This window comes from Xenopus tropicalis, chromosome 9 (assembly GCF_000004195.4).
Source record: "Xenopus tropicalis strain Nigerian chromosome 9, UCB_Xtro_10.0, whole genome shotgun sequence".
Classification (NCBI taxonomy): domain Eukaryota; kingdom Metazoa; phylum Chordata; class Amphibia; order Anura; family Pipidae; genus Xenopus; species Xenopus tropicalis.
This window is the reverse complement of record NC_030685.2, coordinates 72,205,904-72,226,543: the sequence shown is the minus strand read 5'-3', so window position 1 is coordinate 72,226,543 and position 20,640 is coordinate 72,205,904. Positions and strand designations below refer to the sequence as shown.

The 20,640-nt window shown below is 42.1% G+C and overlaps 1 protein-coding gene across 3 annotated transcripts in view; it reads left to right on the top strand.

Moving 5' to 3' along the window:
• The first annotated feature begins 669 nt into the window (after positions 1–669).
• Positions 670–20,640, top strand: part of slc4a10 (solute carrier family 4, sodium bicarbonate transporter, member 10) — a 113,003-nt gene continuing 93,032 nt past the window's right edge. Inside the window, exon 1 of one of the 3 annotated variants that reach the window (XM_031893501.1) lies at positions 670–1,071. In XM_031893501.1, coding sequence (XP_031749361.1) covers positions 1,024–1,071 — 48 coding nt within the window. In that variant the 5' untranslated portion in view covers positions 670–1,023. The remainder of the gene's footprint in view (positions 1,072–20,640) is intronic. The other 2 variants (XM_031893498.1, XM_002933275.4) reach the window with 2 other exon arrangements.

Below are 20,640 nucleotides of genomic sequence, written 5' to 3'. Positions count from 1 at the left end.
GTCCCTTCCCAGAGGCTATTATCCTCCCCATTGCTACTATAGGCACCATCTCTCCCTACTATACCTGCTATCCCACAGCCCCAGTCCCTTCCCAGAGGCTATTATCCCCCCACTGCTACTATAGGCATCATCTCTCCCTACTATACCTGCTATCCCACAGCCCCAGTCCCTTCCCAGAGGCTATTATCCCCCCCATTGCTACTATAGGCACCATCTCTCCCTACTATACCTGCTATCCCACAGTCCCAGTCCCTTCCCAGAGGCTATTATCCCCCCCATTGCTACTATAGGCACCATCTCTCCCTACTATACCTGCTATCCCACAGCCCCAGTCCCTTCCCAGAGGCTATTATCCCCCCCATTGCTACTATAGGCATCATCTCTCCCTACTATACCTGCAATCCCACAGTCCCAGTCCCTTCCCAGAGGCTATTATCCCTCCACTGCTACTATAGGCACCATCTCTCCCTACTATACCTGCTATCCCACAGCCCCAGTCCCTTCCCAGAGGCTATTATCCCCCCCATTGCTACTATAGGCATCATCTCTCCCTACTATACCTGCAATCCCACAGTCCCAGTCCCTTCCCAGAGGCTATTATCCCTCCACTGCTACTATAGGCATCATCTCTCCCTACTATACCTGCTATCCCACAGTCCCTTCCCAGAAGGTATAATCCCTGCTGAGTTGCTCTCTCTGCCCCTCATTCACCACCCCAATCCCAGCCAGTGCAGAACCCTATGTGGGAGTGACACAGAGAAGACGCTGCACTCAGTCAGGGAACTGGGTTCGGACTGCAGTAGAACCAGTACCGCTCGTACCTCATTGCCAGACCCCGGAGCCCCCAGAGGCGGCAGTACCATGTGACTGGGAGGCTGAGGCTCGCAGGGTGTAATTTCCTCCTACTCCAGCGCTACCTGACCGGAATACTAAGCAGAGCGGAGCAGCGGGGAGAGGGAAGGAGACGCTGCAGAGAAGCCACAGTCATTGCAGAATCGGAAAAAGCCTGAGCCCTTCTGCAACATGGAGATCAAAGACCAAGGAGCACAAATGGAACCCCTGCTGCCCACGGTACGGTAACATGATCACATCGGGCGAGCTGGTCGGGCTTGGCTGCATGTTCTAGGGATACAATGTCAGACCGCATCCAATGCTGGCTAATAAGGCTATGTTAGGGTGGCTGGTACTTGCCCTAGGTATTCGGATTGTACCCAATGCAGAGGCAACAAGGATGGCGCTAGAGTGACAGGATGTGACTGTGCCATTGCACCATGTCAGGATGGGAGTAATGTTATATAGGAATAGCGCTGTGCCAGGGAAGGTTGTATGGGAGCATGATAATAGCCCTGTGCCAGGGAAGGTTGTATGGGAGCATGATAATAGCCCTGTGCCAGGGAAGGTTGTATGGGAACATGATAATAGCCCTGTGCCAGGGAAGGTTGTATGGAAACATGATAATAGCCCTGTGCCAGGGAAGGTTGTATGGGAACATGATAATAGCCCTGTGCCAGGGAAGGTTGTATGGGAACATGATAATAGCCCTGTGCCAGGGAAGGTTGTATGGGAACATGATAACAGCCCTGTGCCAGGGAAGGTTGTATGGGAACATGATAACAGCCCTGTGCCAGGGAAGGTTGTATGGGAGCATGATAATAGCCCTGTGCCAGGGAAGGTTGTATGGGAACATGATAATAGCCCTGTGCCAGGGAAGGTTGTATGAGAGCATGATAATAGCCCTGTGAAAGGGAAGGTTGTATGGGAGCATGACAATAGCCCTGTGCCAGGGAAGGTTGTATGGGAACATGATAACAGCCCTGTGCCAGGGAAGGTTGTATGGGAACATGATAATAGCCCTGTGCCAGAGAAGGTTGTATGGGAACATGATAATAGCCCTGTGCCAGGGAAGGTTGTATGGGAACATGATAATAGCCCTGTGCCAGGGAAGGTTGTATGGGAACATGATAATAGCCCTGTGCCAGGGAAGGTTGTATGGGAGCATGATAATAGCCCTGTGCCAGGGAAGGTTGTATGGGAGCATGATAATAGCCCTGTGCCAGGGAAGGTTGTATGGGAACATGATAATAGCCCTGTGCCAGGGAAGGTTGTATGGGAGCATGATAATAGCCCTGTGCCAGGGAAGGTTGTATGGGAGCATGATAATAGCCCTGTGCCAGGGAAGGTTGTATGGGAACATGATAATAGCCCTGTGCCAGGGAAGGTTGTATGGGAACATGATAATAGCCCTGTGCCAGGGAAGGTTGTATGGGAACATGATAATAGCCCTGTGCCAGGGAAGGTTGTATGGGAGCATGATAATAGCCCTGTGCCAGGGAAGGTTGTATGGGAGCATGATAATAGCCCTGTGCCAGGGAAGGTTGTATGGGAGCATGATAATAGCCCTGTGCCAGGGTTGAATCTTAAATCACAGTGCCAGGATGATGCCAGTGCAAACCCAGAGGTTAGAATGGTGGAAGTGGTAATAGAAATATATATATAGAGATGTGCCAGGGCTAGAAGGTGGCTGATTATTAGTTTGAGTGCTACATGCTATGATGCCTCTGCTAAAGGCTTATTGTGGAATATTGGTCAGGTTGCTTTCAGTGATACCTGCATGGCGCTTGTGCCAGTGTTTGTTCTGACATGGCATTAGTGGGTTTGGAAGACGTGATGCAAGGAATTGCTAGGTTTAGGAATGTACAAGAGTATAGGAGGGTGGTAGTGCCTATGTTGCTAGAACTAGGTGTTAGCATGGTGCCAGTGCCATGTAAGTAGGGTAAGGGGATTCACTGTGCTAGAGCTTAGAATGGCACTAATGGTTATGACATTACTAAGATTCTTTTGGTTCTAGAGATAGGAAGGGTAATTGTGCAAGGTGGTGGAGGCTGTCAGTGTTGCACATTAGTATGGTGCCAGCACTAGGGGTTAGTATGGTGCCAGCACTAGGGGTTAGTATAATGCCAGCTCTAGGGGTTAGTATGGTGTCAGCACTAGGGGTTAGTATGGTGCCAGCACTAAGGGTTAGTATGGTGCCAGCACTAGGGGTTAGTATAATGCCAGCACTAGGGGTTAGTATGGTGCCAGCACTAGGGGTTAGTATTATGCCAGCACTAGGGGTTAGTATAATGCCAGCACTAGGGTTTAGTATGGTGCCAGCAGTAGGGGTTATTATGGTGCCAGCACTAGGGGTTAGTATGGTGCCAGCACTAGGGGTTAGGAGGGTGTCAGCACTCAGGGTAATAGTTCCAGGTTGTGGTGTTACAATAGTGCAAGGGGTGCTAGGTTTGGGTGGGTAGTTGGGTACCAACGTTAGGAGGTTGCCAGTTCCCAGTGGTTTAGGATGGCATTAGCCCTAGGTGCATAGGAGGTGCCAGTGCCAGGGATAAAATGCAGATGTTTGGTAGCTTGGCACAGGAGTGCGGTGCATGGCTTATCAGTGCCAAAACACACGCTACACATAACGCATGGCTCAGATCCCAGCCGGCTCATTAATGGGGTCTGTGCAGGGAACAGGAGGAGGGCAGAGATGTCTGTCATGTACAGAAAGCAGAACAGCTCAATGACAGCGAGATCCTTTGATCCCATAGATTGCAGACATTGTCATTTGACAGCAGAAGGTTGAAAGAGCCTCTGTGTGGGCCTAATTGTGCCGGCCAGACTTGTATTCAGTGCAAAACTAAAGGGGGCAAACAGACCAAATGCACCTTCTCTATATGTAGGGATACAGTTAGGGGGTGCAATATCTGCCCCTGCTCTGCGGCTGGTGAGGGTCAGACTCAGCACATGGGCTCACTAGTAACAGGGCACAGGGCATAGCTTATTGTATATGATTAACTGGTAGTAATATGCTTTGGGCTGAGATGTATAGAATGGCCCTGTTGCTGCTCAGAGGCAGCTCAACCCCCATTCTCCATGAGCCCTGCATACGCTTCATTATGCATCTCCATTACTGTCATACGGCTTCCTTTTCATGACCTGATGCAGAAATGATTCCTATTGCACAGACCTCCCCCTCACACCACCCCTGCACGAAATGCTACCGAGTCTTCTGATCTTTATAAGAATGATGGCAGGCAGGAGTGGGTGCAGGGCTGGAGCAGGATTGTGGGAGCTGTAGTTGTACAATAGCGATAAGGCTATAGTCTAGGCACCCATAACAGGGACATGCAGAATATCCACCAGACTTTGTGTCATCTGAATCTTCAAAACTGATGTTTTTTAGATAAAGGGGTCCCATTTTACACTGCTGAGCACAGAGCAAATGTCATTATTCCTCTGCACTAAAAATGTCATTGTAATGGTGGCAGCACCCCTACACTGAATATTCATTGTGTATGAGTGGAAAATTAGGGGGGTTTATATTGCTTATAGAACAGATGGAAAATCAGGGGATTTATGCTGTATGTAAAGAAGTGGGAAAATAATGGGAATTATATTGTATGTACAGCAAAGGGATCATCATGAGATGTATATTGTAGGCACAGCAGGGGTAAAATCAGGGGGTTTATACTATAGGTACAGCAGGGAAAAATAGGGGAATTTATGGTTATGTACATCAAGAGAGAAATCAGGTGATTTATACTATACAGCAGGGGAAATAATAAAAATGATATTACAGTACAGCAGGAGAAGCATCATGAGATTTATACTGCATGTACAGCAGGGGTTAAATCATGGGAATTTACATTTTACCTACAGCAGGGGAAAATAATGTCCTGTCGGGTTTATTTAATGTTTTTAGTAGACTTAAAGTACGGTGATCCAAATGACAGAAATACCCCTTATCTGGAAACCCTCAGGTCTTGAGCATTCTGGGTAATAAGTCCCATACCTGTATATGAGCATTATGAGATTTAATTGTACTGACACTATATTAGTACAGTAGTGGAAGCCCCCACCTCCTCTATGTTGTTCACATCTCTTTGCTTTATGGTGCCAGAGCCATTAATGACAGATCCCTGCAATTACATATTTATAAGTATAATTCATATGGAAAAGAACATTGCTTTTAAATTTTGCCTCCATAAAGTAACACATTATCCTATCTCCCGAGGCAGCCAGGATGTTTTGATAACATTCATCTGTGATTCAATTAGGCTGATACCTAGCACCCACCACGTCTTTCATTTAAGTTTCTTGTATTAAAGAGTCATTAAGGAATATCTATTACTATATTTGGTATAAACACAGTGTTTAGTAGTGATATCTTTATATTGCTTGATCCTGATCTGTTACAGAAATACATGTTTGTTATGTTTAGGGAGTAGGATTTATACTGTGGGGCTTCCCCTATGGGGGGAAATTCAGCGGGGAATGGAGAGGCCCAGCTTTAGGGGTCAGTTAGGGTGAAATGCTAATTGCTTTTTTGCAAACTGACACTATAGCAGGAGTATTCGTACAACAGTGTTTCCATATATCTGTTATATTGGTGCTTAGGGGGCCCTGACCATAGAGGGGAGCATGAACCTTAATAACCAGAAAGCTGTAGGTTTGGGGGGTTGCAATCAGAGCTGCTTTTAGAACAGGGCACAGATTTGTCCTTGGAGGCAAAATGTCCTTGAAAACAGTTCCAGACTATAGAACATGCTGCTGGTCGGATAACTTTATTATAATATGTTTTTCAGGGGACCAAAACTAATGGTGTATAATCTGGGAAAATATAAAATCAGGGAAGTGCATTATACATTATATACTTGATAGGTTTCAGTGGAAGGGGCCCTCTTTGAGCACATAGATTGCACTGTGTGTATTGACGCTTATTATCTGGATTTTTGATGCTATATAAACAAATGATAATGATGATATGAGTATAAAATTCACATTTATGTGCAGGAATTGAAATGTTTCAGTCTGATTGTTAAGGTGCAACATTTTTTATAGGTGTTACAACAGCGTCATACTTCCATTTGTCTGAATTCACACTTCTGTCTGTCATAGTATGGTTATGCTTTCATAAATCTAAATACACATTTCGTTAAAGGCAAACTATACCTGCAGAATGAATACTTAACCAACAGATAGTTTATATTATGTTAAGTGACCTATTAAAGAATCTCACCAAACTGGAATATATGAAGTTCATATTGTTGATGGACAAATTGTACTTTTTAACATTCGGTTCAGGATAAGCTTGGTCCTATGATAAGAAAAAGATCTTTGACAATCTGTATGGTCAGCTTAAGGCTATATTCATACTTCTATAGTCTGTATTCAAATTTTATACAGGTATGGGATCCATTATCTGGAAACCCGTTATCCAGAAAGATCCGAATTACGGAAAGCCTGTCTCCCATAGATTTCATTTTAATCAAATAATTCAGATTTTTAAAATGGATTTCCTTTTTCTCTGTAATAATAAAACAGTACCTGTACTTGATCCCAACTAAAATATAATTACCCCTTATTGGGGGCAGAACAGCCCTATTGGGTTTATTTAATGGTTAAATGTTCCCTTTTCTCTGTAATAATAAAACAGTACCTGTACTTGATCCCAACTAAGATATAATTACCCCTTATTGGGGGCAGAACAGCCCTATTGGGTTTATTTCATGGTTAAATGATTCCCTTTTCTCTGTAATAATAAAACAGTACCTGTACTTGATCCCAACTAAGATATAATTACCCCTTATTGGGGGCAGAACAGCCCTATTGGGTTTATTTAATGGTTAAATGATTCCCTTTTCTCTGTAATAATAAAACAGTACCTGTACTTGATCCCAACTAAGATATAATTACCCCTTATTGGGGGCAGAACAGCCCTATTGGGTTTATTTCATGGTTAAATGATTCCCTTTTCTCTGTAATAATAAAACAGTACCTGTACTTGATCCCAACTAAGATATAATTACCCCTTATTGGGGGCAGAACAGCCCTATTGGGTTTATTTAATGGTTAAATGATTCCCTTTTCTCTGTAATAATAAAACAGTACCTGTACTTGATCCCAACTAAGATATAATTACCCCTTATTGGGGGCAGAACAGCCCTATTGGGTTTATTTCATGGTTAAATGATTCCCTTTTCTCTGTAATAATAAAACAGTACCTGTACTTGATCCCAACTAAGATATAATTACCCCTTATTGGGGGCAGAACAGCCCTATTGGGTTTATTTAATGGTTAAATGATTCCCTTTTCTCTGTAATAATAAAACAGTACCTGTACTTGATCCCAACTAAGATATAAATAATCCTTATTGGATGCAAAATAATCCTATTGGGTTTAATTAATGTTTAATTGATTTTTTAGTAGACTTAAGATATGGAGATCCAAATTACGGAAAGACCCCTTGGTCCTGAGCATTCTGGATAACGGGTCCTATACCTGTACTAACATTTTTTATATTTCTATAATTCTGTTTTTTATGCTTATGTTTCTGTTATGTTTCTGTTTACTGGTCTATAAGCCTGTCATGTAATATTTGTGACTTAATACTCTTTTAATTATTTTTTTTGAAGGATTTGCATTTTTTTCCGAGGCTAATGATCATAAATGTCTCTAAACGTAATGTGTGAAATACTTTATGGCTCCCTTTTTCTATATAGGCATTAGTGACACAGTTGTCTTTTTTTGTAGAAAAATCAGTTAATGAATCATAATGGGTTTAAAGAATAATAATAATGAACACGACTGTGAACACCTTTTCCCCAACTATTTTAAAGATAAAATGTCTTAGAGACAAAGGGAAAAGCTATGCAGAGAACAGAATAAAAGGATTAGTCCACAGGTATAAATGTAGTTATATTTTTAATGACTCAAATCATGTGGAGCCTCAGGAGGGTTATTTAATTGCTCCATTACTGAACGTTCCCTTGTGGTCTATTGGTCACCAACTCAGGATCTACTGGTTGATGACAATCTAACTCTAGAAACAATATATAAAGCATGCTGGGAACTGTAGTCCAACACATCAGGGCTGGGTTCTTAAAGAGGCGGTACATCCAACTTTAAAGCTGTCCTTATGCCCCCCCTAGTTCTAAATAGAATTTGATATAAACCTAATTACATATAGAAAACAATTCACCAATGAGAAGTCTACTGGATAAAAACCTAATTATAGATGCAACCAATTCACCAATGGGGAATGCTGATCCCAACACTATGTCAGCCATCTTGCTTTTATATTACATACAGTGATTAATATCTCATCAATGGGATCAGATATGGAAATAAAGGACTTGTTCAGTTCTGGGAAAGTGTAACTTCCAACTCCTGTTGATGGAACAAAGAACATGAAGCCAGATTTACACAGATCAGCTGGGATTCTCATTGGAGGATTATTTTGAAATGTAATGCAGCCACTGGCCCTGGAGAACTGGGGAAAAGTTTTACTGTGCAATATTGCTTTAAGAATACAACCTCAATGTTGCTGGACTACAGCTCCCAGCATGCCTTAACCTTGATAATATGTAGTGCAGCAACAAGTTTGAATGAGAAGTGCAGTGAACAAAAGAAACATTCAATAAACATTCACTGCATGTTCCCAGTAACATTTGGCTTTCTCTTGCAATTCTCAGGACTGAGAAGAAGAGCAAACGATACTGCTTGCAAATAGCTTTCACAAATATCTTTAAAACCACTGAAAATGATTTAAACGTCCATTAAGATATATTGTAATCAGGGTCGGAATGGGCCGCCAGGACACCGAAAAAAACCCCACGGCCCAGACCTGATGCCTGTTACTGCTCCTCCGGCCGCTGGTGTCCTCCCCTGACGTGTCGAAGGAGGACGTTGGGAGGGGCCCCCTGCAGGGGGTTAGGGGGGCGCGTCAGGGGACGGAGCGCAACGGGGGACGCTGGCAGTGGGGGGCTCTTTGTAAATTTAATTACAATCGGCATCGGACTGGGGGGTTCAGGACCCACCGGGGCTACCGCCCCAGGCTTCCTGCACCCCCAAGTCCGACCCTGATTGTAATTAAAATGTATTCTAGAAATTTCTCAGAATTACATTTTCTTTCTTTTCAAATATTTTCTTTTCAGGCTTCAAACCTGATTTAAAAGGGGTTTCTTTATTGTCATAAGCCCTATTTGAACTGCTATCATGTTCCTGTATAGCACAATAGACATACAATATATAAAGCCTGGAATCACTATGGCATATTCTGTCTGCCAGCTCTAGTATATACTGAAATAAGCTTCTTTATAATGTCTTATGTGTATTTAAAAGACCGTTACAAATGATAAGCTAGGAGCTAGATGATTTGGGGCTCCATAAATTATAAAAGGCTATGGCTGCCTGTATATTATGGAAGACACAAGCCTTTATTATTTATAGAGCCCGGCAGCAGTGCATGGCATAGTCTGTACTCCAGCTCTAGTATATACTGAAATGGACTTCTTGTCCCTGTGTAAAAATAATAGGGTTACAAAGCGCAACTGTCCATTGTAATTGCAAGTTCTTAAGCTTAAACGAAAACCATATTTTGCAGATAAGCCGGTGATTCTCCCTGCAGTTGGGCGTGCTTGCTGCATTCAGCATTATCCATATCTATTAGAATATCATCATATAGAGGAGTGAAGTGTGTCTGTGAGCAATTAGGCAGAATAATGCAAATACCTCTCCTCCTGCAGCTCCCACTCTTTCCTCTACTATTTCTGTGCAGCCTCAAGGTTGTAATGACATTGGTTTGATAAGCCTGAAAGCAAGATGACTTGTTATTCTACGGATGAAGGAGACAAAGCCATTAACCGTTATTGCAACAGGGGTATCCCTCTCTAGTCCCTTCAAGGGGTTTGCCTGTGAGAGATTTGATGGAGTGATGATATATTCTGTCACATATTTATTACCCATGTATAAACAGACATGACTTAATAGGAGAATATTTATTCTCTTAATATTTGTGTTTCTACATAGGAGGGGATGTTCCCATCACTGCTTGGCTCAGCTGAGCTGTTTCCCATACGGTCTGTAGCATGGCACCGCTGAGTAGTCATCAATAGATCCTAAAATGATGGTTGTGGCAAATGCTTTTCCAGAAATAAGCTTTATATCATGCAGCAGAATAAGCCTCTAATGAAAATCCCAGCTGATCAAGTGATAATTAGTGATGGGCGAAATGTTTCGGCAGGCATGGATTCGCAGCGAATTTCCGCGTTTCGCCATTGGCGAATTGTTTCGCGAAACGGATGAAAAAATTTGCAGTGGAAAAATTCGCTGTGCGACAAAATTATAGCCGCACGACAAAAGAATAGCCGCGGGTGACAAAAGAATAGCCTCGGGCGACAAAAGAATAGCCACGGGCAACAAAAGAATAGCCATGGGCGACAAAAGAATAGCTGCGCAACAAAAAAATAGCCGCGCGACGAAAGAATAGCAGCGGACGACAAAAGAATAGCCTTGGGCGACAGGTTTTTTTTGACGTGCAACATTTTCGCCGTTTTGCAAATTTTCCGCCGTTTCGCGAATCTTTTGAAAGATTTGCAAATTTTTCGGCGAAGCGAAACGGGACAGATTCGCTCATCACTACTGATAATTACACATAGAAAACAATTCATGGAAAACAATTCAATGAGAATACTACTGACCAAAATGTTTATTACAGATGCAAGAAAACTGACCAATGAGAATGCTGATTCACAGTACTTTGGCAGCTATCTTTTTAGCAGCTATTATTTTGCATACAGAGACTATTGTGTTATTTTAGCTTCAACACATGATACAGGAATCAGACATGGGGATAAAGGACAGACTTATTTAATACTGGGAACTGTTTTTATGCTTCCAACTCCAATTGCAAGAACAAAGAACAGGTTTGCACAGATTCTCATTGGAGGATTATTCTGCATATTAAAGAAACAGTTCAGTGTAAAAATGAAACTGGGTAAAATAGACAGACTGCACAAAATAAAAGATGTTTTCTATATAGTTAGGTCGGCAAAAATGTAATCTATAAGGGCTGAAGTGGGCAGATGTCTAACATAATAGCCAGAACACTACTTCTTCCTTTACAGCTCTCTAAGCTGTTAGCAGTCAGTAACCAATGAGTGACTTGAGGGGGGCCATATGGGACATAACTATACAATTGTCCCATGTGTTCCCCCCCTAAAGTCGCTGACTAACTATAAGGTTAGTGAGCCGAAAGCAGGAAGTAGTGTTCTGGCTAATATGTTAGACATCCGCTTACTCCAGCCTTTATAAATACATTTTTTCCTAACTAACTATATTATTTTGTGCAGTCTATCTATTTTACCCAGTGTAGCACTATTATGACAGTATAAGGCCACACCAGGGCCTTTTACTCAGGGCTGGGCCCTGCCTTACACCAGTTTCATTTTTACACTGAGCTGGGTCTTTATGACATGTTTGCAAATAATAAGAAAACTAGAGCACTAAGTATCATTTGCATGTTAGTGTCACAATATGGCCGCCCACACTGGGAGCTCCCACTTGTTATTGGTAGCATAGTGTACATTAGGAGCATTATTTGCACAAAATGGTACAGTTTCCCCCAGCCAGAGTGTGGGCTCTATTACCCTGCACTTCCAGTGGAGTAAACAATTTTCCACTGATAGGCGCCCTTTAAAATGACAATGACGTTAGGGATGAGTAATATTAGCACATTTAATTTTTTAGATGTATTTTGGTCACCCTGAATTTTATAAGTATTAGTAATTGAAGGGAAGCCTTAGCATAATGCAGTGATCCCCAACCAGTGGCCCCGGGGCAACATGTTGCTCCCCAACCCCTTGGATGTTGCTCTCAGCACCCCCAAACCAGGGAGTTTGAATTCCTGACTTGGGGACAAGTTTTGGTTGAATAAAAACAAGATTTCCTACCAAATAAAGCCCCCTGTAAGCTGATAGTGTGCATAGAGGCTGCCTAATAGCCAATCACAGCCCTTATTTGGCTCCTCCATGAACTTTTATGGTGCTTGTGCTGCTCTCCAAGTCTTTTTACATTTGACTGTGGCTCACAAGTAACAAAGGTTGGGGACCCCTGGCATAATGGCTCCTGTCTTCTAATCTACATGAAAAATGTAACCGTGACCCACAGATCACTGGGTATCCGGAAGCTGAATTTCCGCGCTCTAATCTGCCCTTTTGCAGAAGCTTTATGATAATTTCAAGTCCTCATTTGGTGTTAAAAGCTCTGAGCCGCACATTAGGGAACAATCCAAGTAATCATTAAAATCAGCGGAGTTTGGGACAGCAGCTGCCATTTGCAATACAATCAATCTGTTGACGTGGAAATGAAAGTGCACCGTGTTCTACAGTCAGGAAATCTGTTCCAGCCCGCGCTGCAATCGCATTACAGAGCTCTTGTTTTCAACTTAAAATATTTTTGTGATTATTAAAGGCCGAACATGACATATGCGCTAAATTCTTCATGTTTTTTTTAACCATTACCCTGCACTACTAAAATAAATTAGGTTTGTAGTTTTTTTATAGCTAAATATACATTTTTGGATGCCAACAGGATATCTGTATAGGTGTAAATGTACAACATTCTATGGCACAGATAGGCTTAGTGTAGGACAGAAAGGGCATTTCTCCAGGGTGAGGTCTCCAAGCAAATGGATCTTTGCCTGATTTGCCATCCAGGTAATGGGCAGGTTGGGTTGATTCAAACATTTAACCCCGGGACCAATTGTTAGATCACATTAGAGTCATATATAGACCAAATGTTATCCTTGCAAAATTGGATTTTCAGATATGACAGATATCTAGCTGGGACAGTTGGAATAGGGTCAATGTCAGAAGTCACTCTGCCCCTGGTATTCACCCTGGATTTCATTCTTGCTCAATTTAAGCAGCTGGCACATTCTTCTCTTCTACTAACTGACCGGTTACACCCAAGTACCATGTATTTGGTGGCAACCATTGCCAACCATTGTTGGAACAAGAGCCCAGTTGATTCTGCTGATTAGACCTTTGCCTGTGACCGGATTTTAGACTTCCAGTGTGCACTATTCAGTAGATAAGTTTCAATTGTCTAAATATGTTGCTGGTATTCTGATGGATCGTTCTCATAGCATAGTATATATATTGAGAACTGCTATTACAGGACTTTCCCATGCTTTTATAAAAGTCTTACATTTGGTTGAGAGTCCCCCTTCTGTAGAAAAACCTGATGTAAACTGTCTGTCAATAATCGTCCTTTTTCCCCACCATGCCTTCTAGTCATTTATATGTTATTATATCCAAAAGGCTGAAATGAAGGTGTTGCCTAATGCCCAGGGCATATATCTGTTGGCATGACTAAAGGAACATTTGTATGAGTAGATCTTCACCCGGGCACCAGTAGACTACAAGAGTAGAACTTTGCCCACTGGATGCTCATGGGATAAGGTCACTAAAATAGACCCGACACTCATTGGACCTCTTTTAAATACCTGGTTTGCATTTTGCCACTGAGGCGCTAGGACTAGGTACAAAAGTAAAGAATACATGGTCATAGGTTATAGACAAGAATGCATGGCTGTGCTCCTTTCCTATTGCTAGTATATACTGTCATTTATCATATATTTGTTATTTGCTTATAGCATCTGTATAGCCTGCATATATCTCATGGCTCCGGGATAACACCTCTAGTTTGGTTTAAGATCAGTGAGACCCCAAGACCTTCATGTTGCACAGATATTTTGTCTAACCCTTTCAGTTGGATGACAATGTTAAGGCCTAAAAAACACTTTGGACATTAAAGGAACAGTAACACTAAAAAATGAAAGAGCTTTAAAAGTAATAAAAATATAACGTACTGTTGCAATGCACTGGTAAAACTGGTGTGTTTGCTACAGTAACACTACTATAATTTATATAATAAGCTGCTGTGTAGCCACGGGGGCAGCCATTCAAGCTGGAAAAAAGGAGAAAAGGCTCAGGTTACATAGCAGATAACAGATAAGTTCTGTAGAATACAATAGTGTTTTATCTGTTATCTGCTATGTGCCTGTGCCCGTGTCTGTGGCTACATAGCAGCTTATTTATATAAATTATAGTAGACTTTCTGAAGTAAGCACACAACTTTTACCAGTGCAGGGCAGCAGCACATTATATTTTAGTTACTTTTATACACTTTCATTTTTTGGTGTTACTGTTCCTTTAAGATTCCAGCTCATTGATGCCTATTGTAGGTCCCCTAGAAAAGCAAAAAGAACTTCCAATAATAACAATGCAGGCAGAACCGGGCTGTACAAGACATATGTAAATTATACTTATTATTATGCAGAGGAGGAGAGCCACAATGTCGCCTGAGGTTAGAGAATTCATTTGATTTTATCCAGATCATGATATTGTTGGACTTGTGCTAATACTGGTGTTTTATTAAGAATAATAAATGGGACATATAGGGGCAGATATATCAAAATGTGAGATTAGAGCTCACCACAGAAAAATTCTCCCACTTTCTTTTCATTCCTATGGGATTTTTAGAAGCCTATCTATTAAATGGTGAACTCTAAGGGGCCTATTTATAAATGTTCATTTTTTTGTTCTGTGATTCGTGGTTTTTTTTGTGCTTTAAAAAAAAAATACCACCAAAAACACAAATCTAAAAACATGCCATCTAAAAGCTGTCAAGGTCATGTAAAAGTCAATGGCATTGCCCTAGGCGAATTGTAACAATCTTTATTATTATCTTTACTCTTTATTTATCTTTATTATTTAATTCATGGTTTTAGAGGGTTCTCAGTTTTTCATTTTTTTTTGGTGAAAAATTCAAGGTTTTTTGCATTTTTTTTTTCGTGTTCGAGTTTCTTTTTGTTGTGGTTTTTAATAAGTAAATAGACATTTGTGCTTTTTAGAAAGTGAGTTTAGTTGTGGTAGAAAAAAACACAAAAATTACACAAATTTGAATTTTGATAAATCTGGCTTTAGGGCTCTGGCACACGGGGAGATTAGTCGCCCGCAACAAATCTTCCTTGTCACGGGCGACTAATCTCCCCGAACTACCATCCCACCGGCGAACATGTAAGTCGCCGGTGGGATGGCACACGCTGCACAGCCGATTTCGGCAAATCGGCGAAGTTGCCACGCGAGGCATTTTCGGCGATTTGCCGAAATCGCGCCGCCGCGTGTGCCATCCCACCGGTGACTTACATGTTCGTCGGTGGGATGGCAACTGACGGCAACTCGGGGAGATTAGTCGCCCGCGAACAGGGAGATTTGTCGCGGGCCCCGTGTGCCAGAGCCCTTAACGTTCAACTTTGATAAATACCCTTCTATAAATCCCATAGGAATGAATAGAAAGTGGGTGTATTTTTTTAAAACTTTAATCTCACATTTTGATAAATCTGCCCCATACAGTTGGACTGATGATAAGGCTGTGTGCAGAAGATAAATAGGGGAATGGAAGTCTTCAACTAAATTTAAATACCGGTAATAGGATTTTGCCTTTATGTTTTACCCAAAAGATGAATTCTTTAATGTGTCTGATTATGCTGTATATCATCTAAATGCATCTCACTGCAATAATAATTGGCCCATTTTGAAAAGGATTAAGAGAAAAACACACAGCATTGATTAGTGATTTGGTGCATTTTTTAAGGCGTTGGTGATCTTCAAAATACATTCCAAGTTGCTTTCTTTACTTTGTGCTATATTATATTATATTTTTTGCTTAGTTTGCCAGTCAGTGGCAGGTAGAAAAATGTAATTCATTAGTAAAAAAAATCCATTTTCTATGCTAAACTAGCTAATATTGATATCTTTTCTTATATCAACATTTTAAACCCGAATAAAGCACCCTGCACTTTAGAGAACTTGATCCAGTTTATATGAATGTTCTGCAATATCACAATACAGGGTCGGACTGGGCTGCTGGGACACCGGGAAAATACCCTGTGGGTCCTGGTGGGCCCCAGTAGCCCAGACCCTACCCTGTTGCTGCCCCCCTGCCCGCTGGTGTCCTCCCCTGATGCGTTTCACTTACACTCTAGGGGGAGGACGTCGGGCAGGGGGCCTACGGGGGGTCATGGGGGCACAGTGGGGACCCCTGTGGGGGGTTAGGGGGGAGCGGCGGGGGGGCAACTGCGGGGGATTAGGGGGGCGCGCCAGGGGCCCCTGCAGGGGACGCGGCCGGGGGGAGCACCTTGGGGGTGAGGGGCCCCTGGGGTGGCAGCCCCAGTGGGCCCTGCACCCCACAGTCTGACCCTGCGACAATAGCTTCATTATTAGAACTGCGCAAACCGTATGCATTTTTGCATCTGTTGCACCCATCTGATGTTGGTCTGCTATTAGACTTTTCTGCAAATGTCAATTTTATTGGCTCGAGGAACAAGCAAGGTGAGCGGTCTTTATCAATAGCCTTCATCCAAAGATCTCCAGCTTTTACAGTCACCGAAGTCTCTTGTCTTGGCTATGGTAGACTTAAGCTGGCCATACGAAACTACGTTTTGTACGATTTTCAGACCATGTGTGGGTTTATTATCTTTCTGATAATGAAGATCAGTTGTTTAGTTGATTGGACAGGTTAGAACATTTGGTCAGATAATGAGAAAATCTGTGTATGTGTGTATCTGATGAGATCCTTGGGGGACCTACAATGTATTTCCAGGAATTACTTTAATACAATTGGTGCCTGCCAACTATTTCATGTTCAGAACATCCTCCCATTTATTTTTAGGACTTTATCCTACAATTTCAGTCTGAATGTTAGTTTCAGATTGTTGCATTTAAACGTATGATCGATATCCGAACATTTGTCAGAATAAGACAAAAATATGTCCAGTCTTTTTAAACACAATGTATTGCTAATATATTAATGAGGGGGCCAGCTTCGTGCTTCATTATTTATTATGTTATTATTAACATTTATTTATAAAGTGGCAACATATTCCGCAGCGCTGTACAATAAGTGGGGTTCATACATTGGGCATACAGAGTAACATATAAAGCAATCAATAACCGATACAAGAGGTGAAGGGGGCCCTGCCCAAAAGAGCTTACAATCATTCACCAAAGCCTTTTCCTTTCCTAGTATAGAGTGCAATGTATCATATACATAACGGGCACATGGTATTGAAATGGTATAATTCCAGTAAAAGGATGCATATGTTTGTAATGGGCATTAACTTTAAACAAGGAATAATACTCACTCTTCTTACAGAAAATCAATTTAACAGCTAATCTTATTATTTTTAATTCTCATTGCATTAACAGCTCTTAGTCCCTGATGTTACTAAATGGTCTGTGAGCTGCAATAAACCAGCTCCGGAGGGTTCTACTGCTGAAATCTCACATTCCACTTTTTTTAAAGGCAATGGAACAGATATTTTGATTGGTGAGAGAGATCTGGTGGGATTGTGTCTACTAAGAATTACAGCTGTATCTTTTGTGTGTATTATTATTTATGGTTGGATACTAGGGTTTGGTTGCATTTATGACCAGAGCATTCCTCTGTTCTTCTTGAATTTTAGGTGTGCCTGAATTCTGTACAAGGTGTCACTGGTTATTAACATTACATTATGGTTCAGGATATGGGTTGAAGGCTACGTGATGATGAAGATGGTGCTATGTTAATATGGCAGTCTTTACTGAGCTAAACCCCTATGGCAAGGACGAGGCCGAGGCTTATAGACCTGACAGCTTGCTGATTCCGTCTCTACTTATAGTGTTTATAGAGTTTCTTAAACATATATTGAACGTTATACCTCATGCCCCGCCCTATAGTGGCAGGTTTTGCCCACTCTGCATTTACACCCCTGCCTGCTTGGTTTCTTCTTTACCCTTGGCTGGGGATAAAAAAAGAACTGCAGTGGCAGAACCGGTTCTAACTATATACTGATGGCAACCTACAGTGGTCAAATATCTACCCTTCCTCCATTGCCAAATGAAGTTTGTACAATGAATTTTATTTTATTACCCAGCAGTCCAACTATAACTTATTGTAGACATTTTTTATTCCAAATGAGATATCTTTACCGCATCAGTTCATGTATAATATACAAGGACTTAAGCACACTTTATTGGCTATACTACAGGTACAGGATCTATTATCCGGAACGCATAGGAACTGGGGTCTTTCTGTAATTTGGATCATCATACATTAAAAAAACAGCATTGTATGCAGCTTATTTACCATCATTTAAGCAATACTATGTTATTATTACAGAGAAGAAGGAAAGTAATCAATAAATAGTTCACTTAATTTGGGTTCTGAATGGGACAATGAATCCCATAGCTGTTCCCACAATGTTCCTGAGGTGCAGCTACAACCATGTATCTTGATTTCTTTCATTCTGACAATATATTTACAGAGGAGTGAACGTGCTTTCACACTTATTTATAGACTACGAGCGTCCATTGAATAAAAAGGGATTCTTTTAACAGAAAGCCCTGAGGGACACAGTGGCCTACTTTATAGAACACACATTTGCAGAAGATGAGGCAGCAGCTCTGCACATTCAATATCCCAATAGCTTGTATGGAAATGTAAAGCTAAATCATCCAATATTTCAGTTTTTAAGAAATATACAGAGGCTTATTCAAAAATCTCTATGGTTGGTTGATTACAGTACCCATTTCATATTATGCCTTAATATGTGTACAATCCTGCTGTTGGAGGTTTATGCCTCCTTTAGATATAGCCTCCACAACCCCCTTTTTGTGTATTTATGTAGCTTAGCAGAGTTACTCTGCAGGACGAATGGCCAAACTTCCATGTGGTTGTATCACCCCCTCACCTGTGCCTTTAATGGTCTTATGGTTGTGTGGTGTTATGTTGGACAATGGGCAGTGTTCTCCTTTACAAGCCACAAGCAGTGGAGGGTTAAGCCTGTGAAACCAATGCTGTGGGTCTTAGCAATCTCTCTAATGGTGGGGCAGGACTAAGCCCTGTGACAGGAGCCAATGCCCTGGTTAGGAGACACTTATAGAAAGAAATGCTACCATGTAGGGAAGTGCCAGCCTATGGAAAATATGACAGGAAGTAAGGACCATATGGGGTTTAACTCTTAACCCTAAATTACTTATAAAACAGGGGACTAGGGAATGTGCATTGGTCTATCCAGGATTGGACTGGGCCGCCGGCAGCCCAGACCCGACCCTTGCCAGTGCTCCCCCTCCCGAACGCTCCTCCCCTGATGCGTCAAATTTATGCGCTCGGGGGAGGACGTCGGGTGGGGGTCCTGTGAGGGGGGTTAAGGGGGCCCCTACAGAGGGGGGATTTCAGGACACGCCAGGCTGAGTGCACCTGCAGGGCCCCTGGGACGGGAGCCCCGGTGGGCCCTTCACAGCCCAGTCCGACCCTGGGTCTATCCCCCTCTCTATTGTATGCTTGTAGCTTATTTGGCCAGATCAGTCACACTTCCAGCATACCTGTATATTTTACTTAGCCTTGGAGTGTTCCCGCAAACCCCCCCATCCTTTTGTGTATTTAGATATAGCCCCCAGCCCATCATTGTTACTTATTTTTCAGGATGTGCTTGAAGGCAGCGGACCTTGAGATCGTATGATAAGCCTTTGTGGATTGTTCCAGTAGGTTTTGCCTTGTTCTTCACAGAAGTCATTTCTTCTATTTATTTAGGATTACAGGCACTTTCCAGAAGTAATACAAAAGTAGCGTTCCTTTAAAACTGCCATATTTGCTGTTAGTGGATTCTGTATGTGGATCACTGAATGGTGTGAAGCTTTATTGATTAGGTGGTGGGTAGAGCATAAAATCCTCTTATAGCCAAAGCTCAATAAGAAATGTTGTGGTGTCAGGGCTGATGAGCGTTCACTGAAAGTCTTGCTCGGATGATTATCTGTATCATTTAGATTAAAAGGGATAACATAGACATTAGCGCTCTGTTGTATGGTCAAAACAGGAGGAGAACTGGAAACATTAACTGGTTCTGATAACCTTAAAGGGGTTGTCCTACCAGTTGCCAAAAAACACAATTATAGATGCAAGAAAATTCACCAATGAGAATTCTACTGATCAAAAACGTCATCAAAAATGCTAAATAATTGACCAATGAGAATGCTGATTCCCAGCACTGTGTCAGGCATCTTGCTGTTATCTTACATATAGAGATTATTATGTCATTTGTCCCTTCATTATATGACACAGGAATCAGACATGGGGATAAAGGACAGACTTGTTCAGTGCTGGGAAACTGTGCTTAATGCTCCCAACTCCAATTGCTGGAACAGAGAACATGTTTCCAGATTTACACAGATCAGCTGGGATTCTCATTGGAGGATTTCTTGCATTTTAATGCAGCCGCGGGCACTGGAGATTTTAGGGAAAGCTTTGGAAAAGTTTTATTGTGCAATATTGCTTTACAATACAATAAGAATACAACCCTGATGTTGCTTTGGCTTGGACATTTCCCCCCTATAGTTAAATACCGTATATACTCGAGTATAAGCCGAGTTTTTCAGCACTAAAAATGTGCTGAAAAAGTAAACCTCGGCTTATACTCGCGCTTATACTCGCATATATACGGTAAATGGCCGCTGTTGAAACACGAACATTGCGCGCGCGCGCATGCGCAACATCGTTGTACCATCATCATGTGTTCATCGCCAGCATTGGAACACGGAACGCGCACAGTAGGGGCACTGATGCGATCGCTGGTGCCATCAGCGGCGGCGGGATCGGCGGCGGCAACGGACGCTGGGACACGGCGCTTCACGGGGTATATACTATTCAGTGACTATTCAGTGACCTGTTTGCTGGTGCTATCCCAGCTGTCTGTGCCAAAACTACCAATGTGTTTCCCA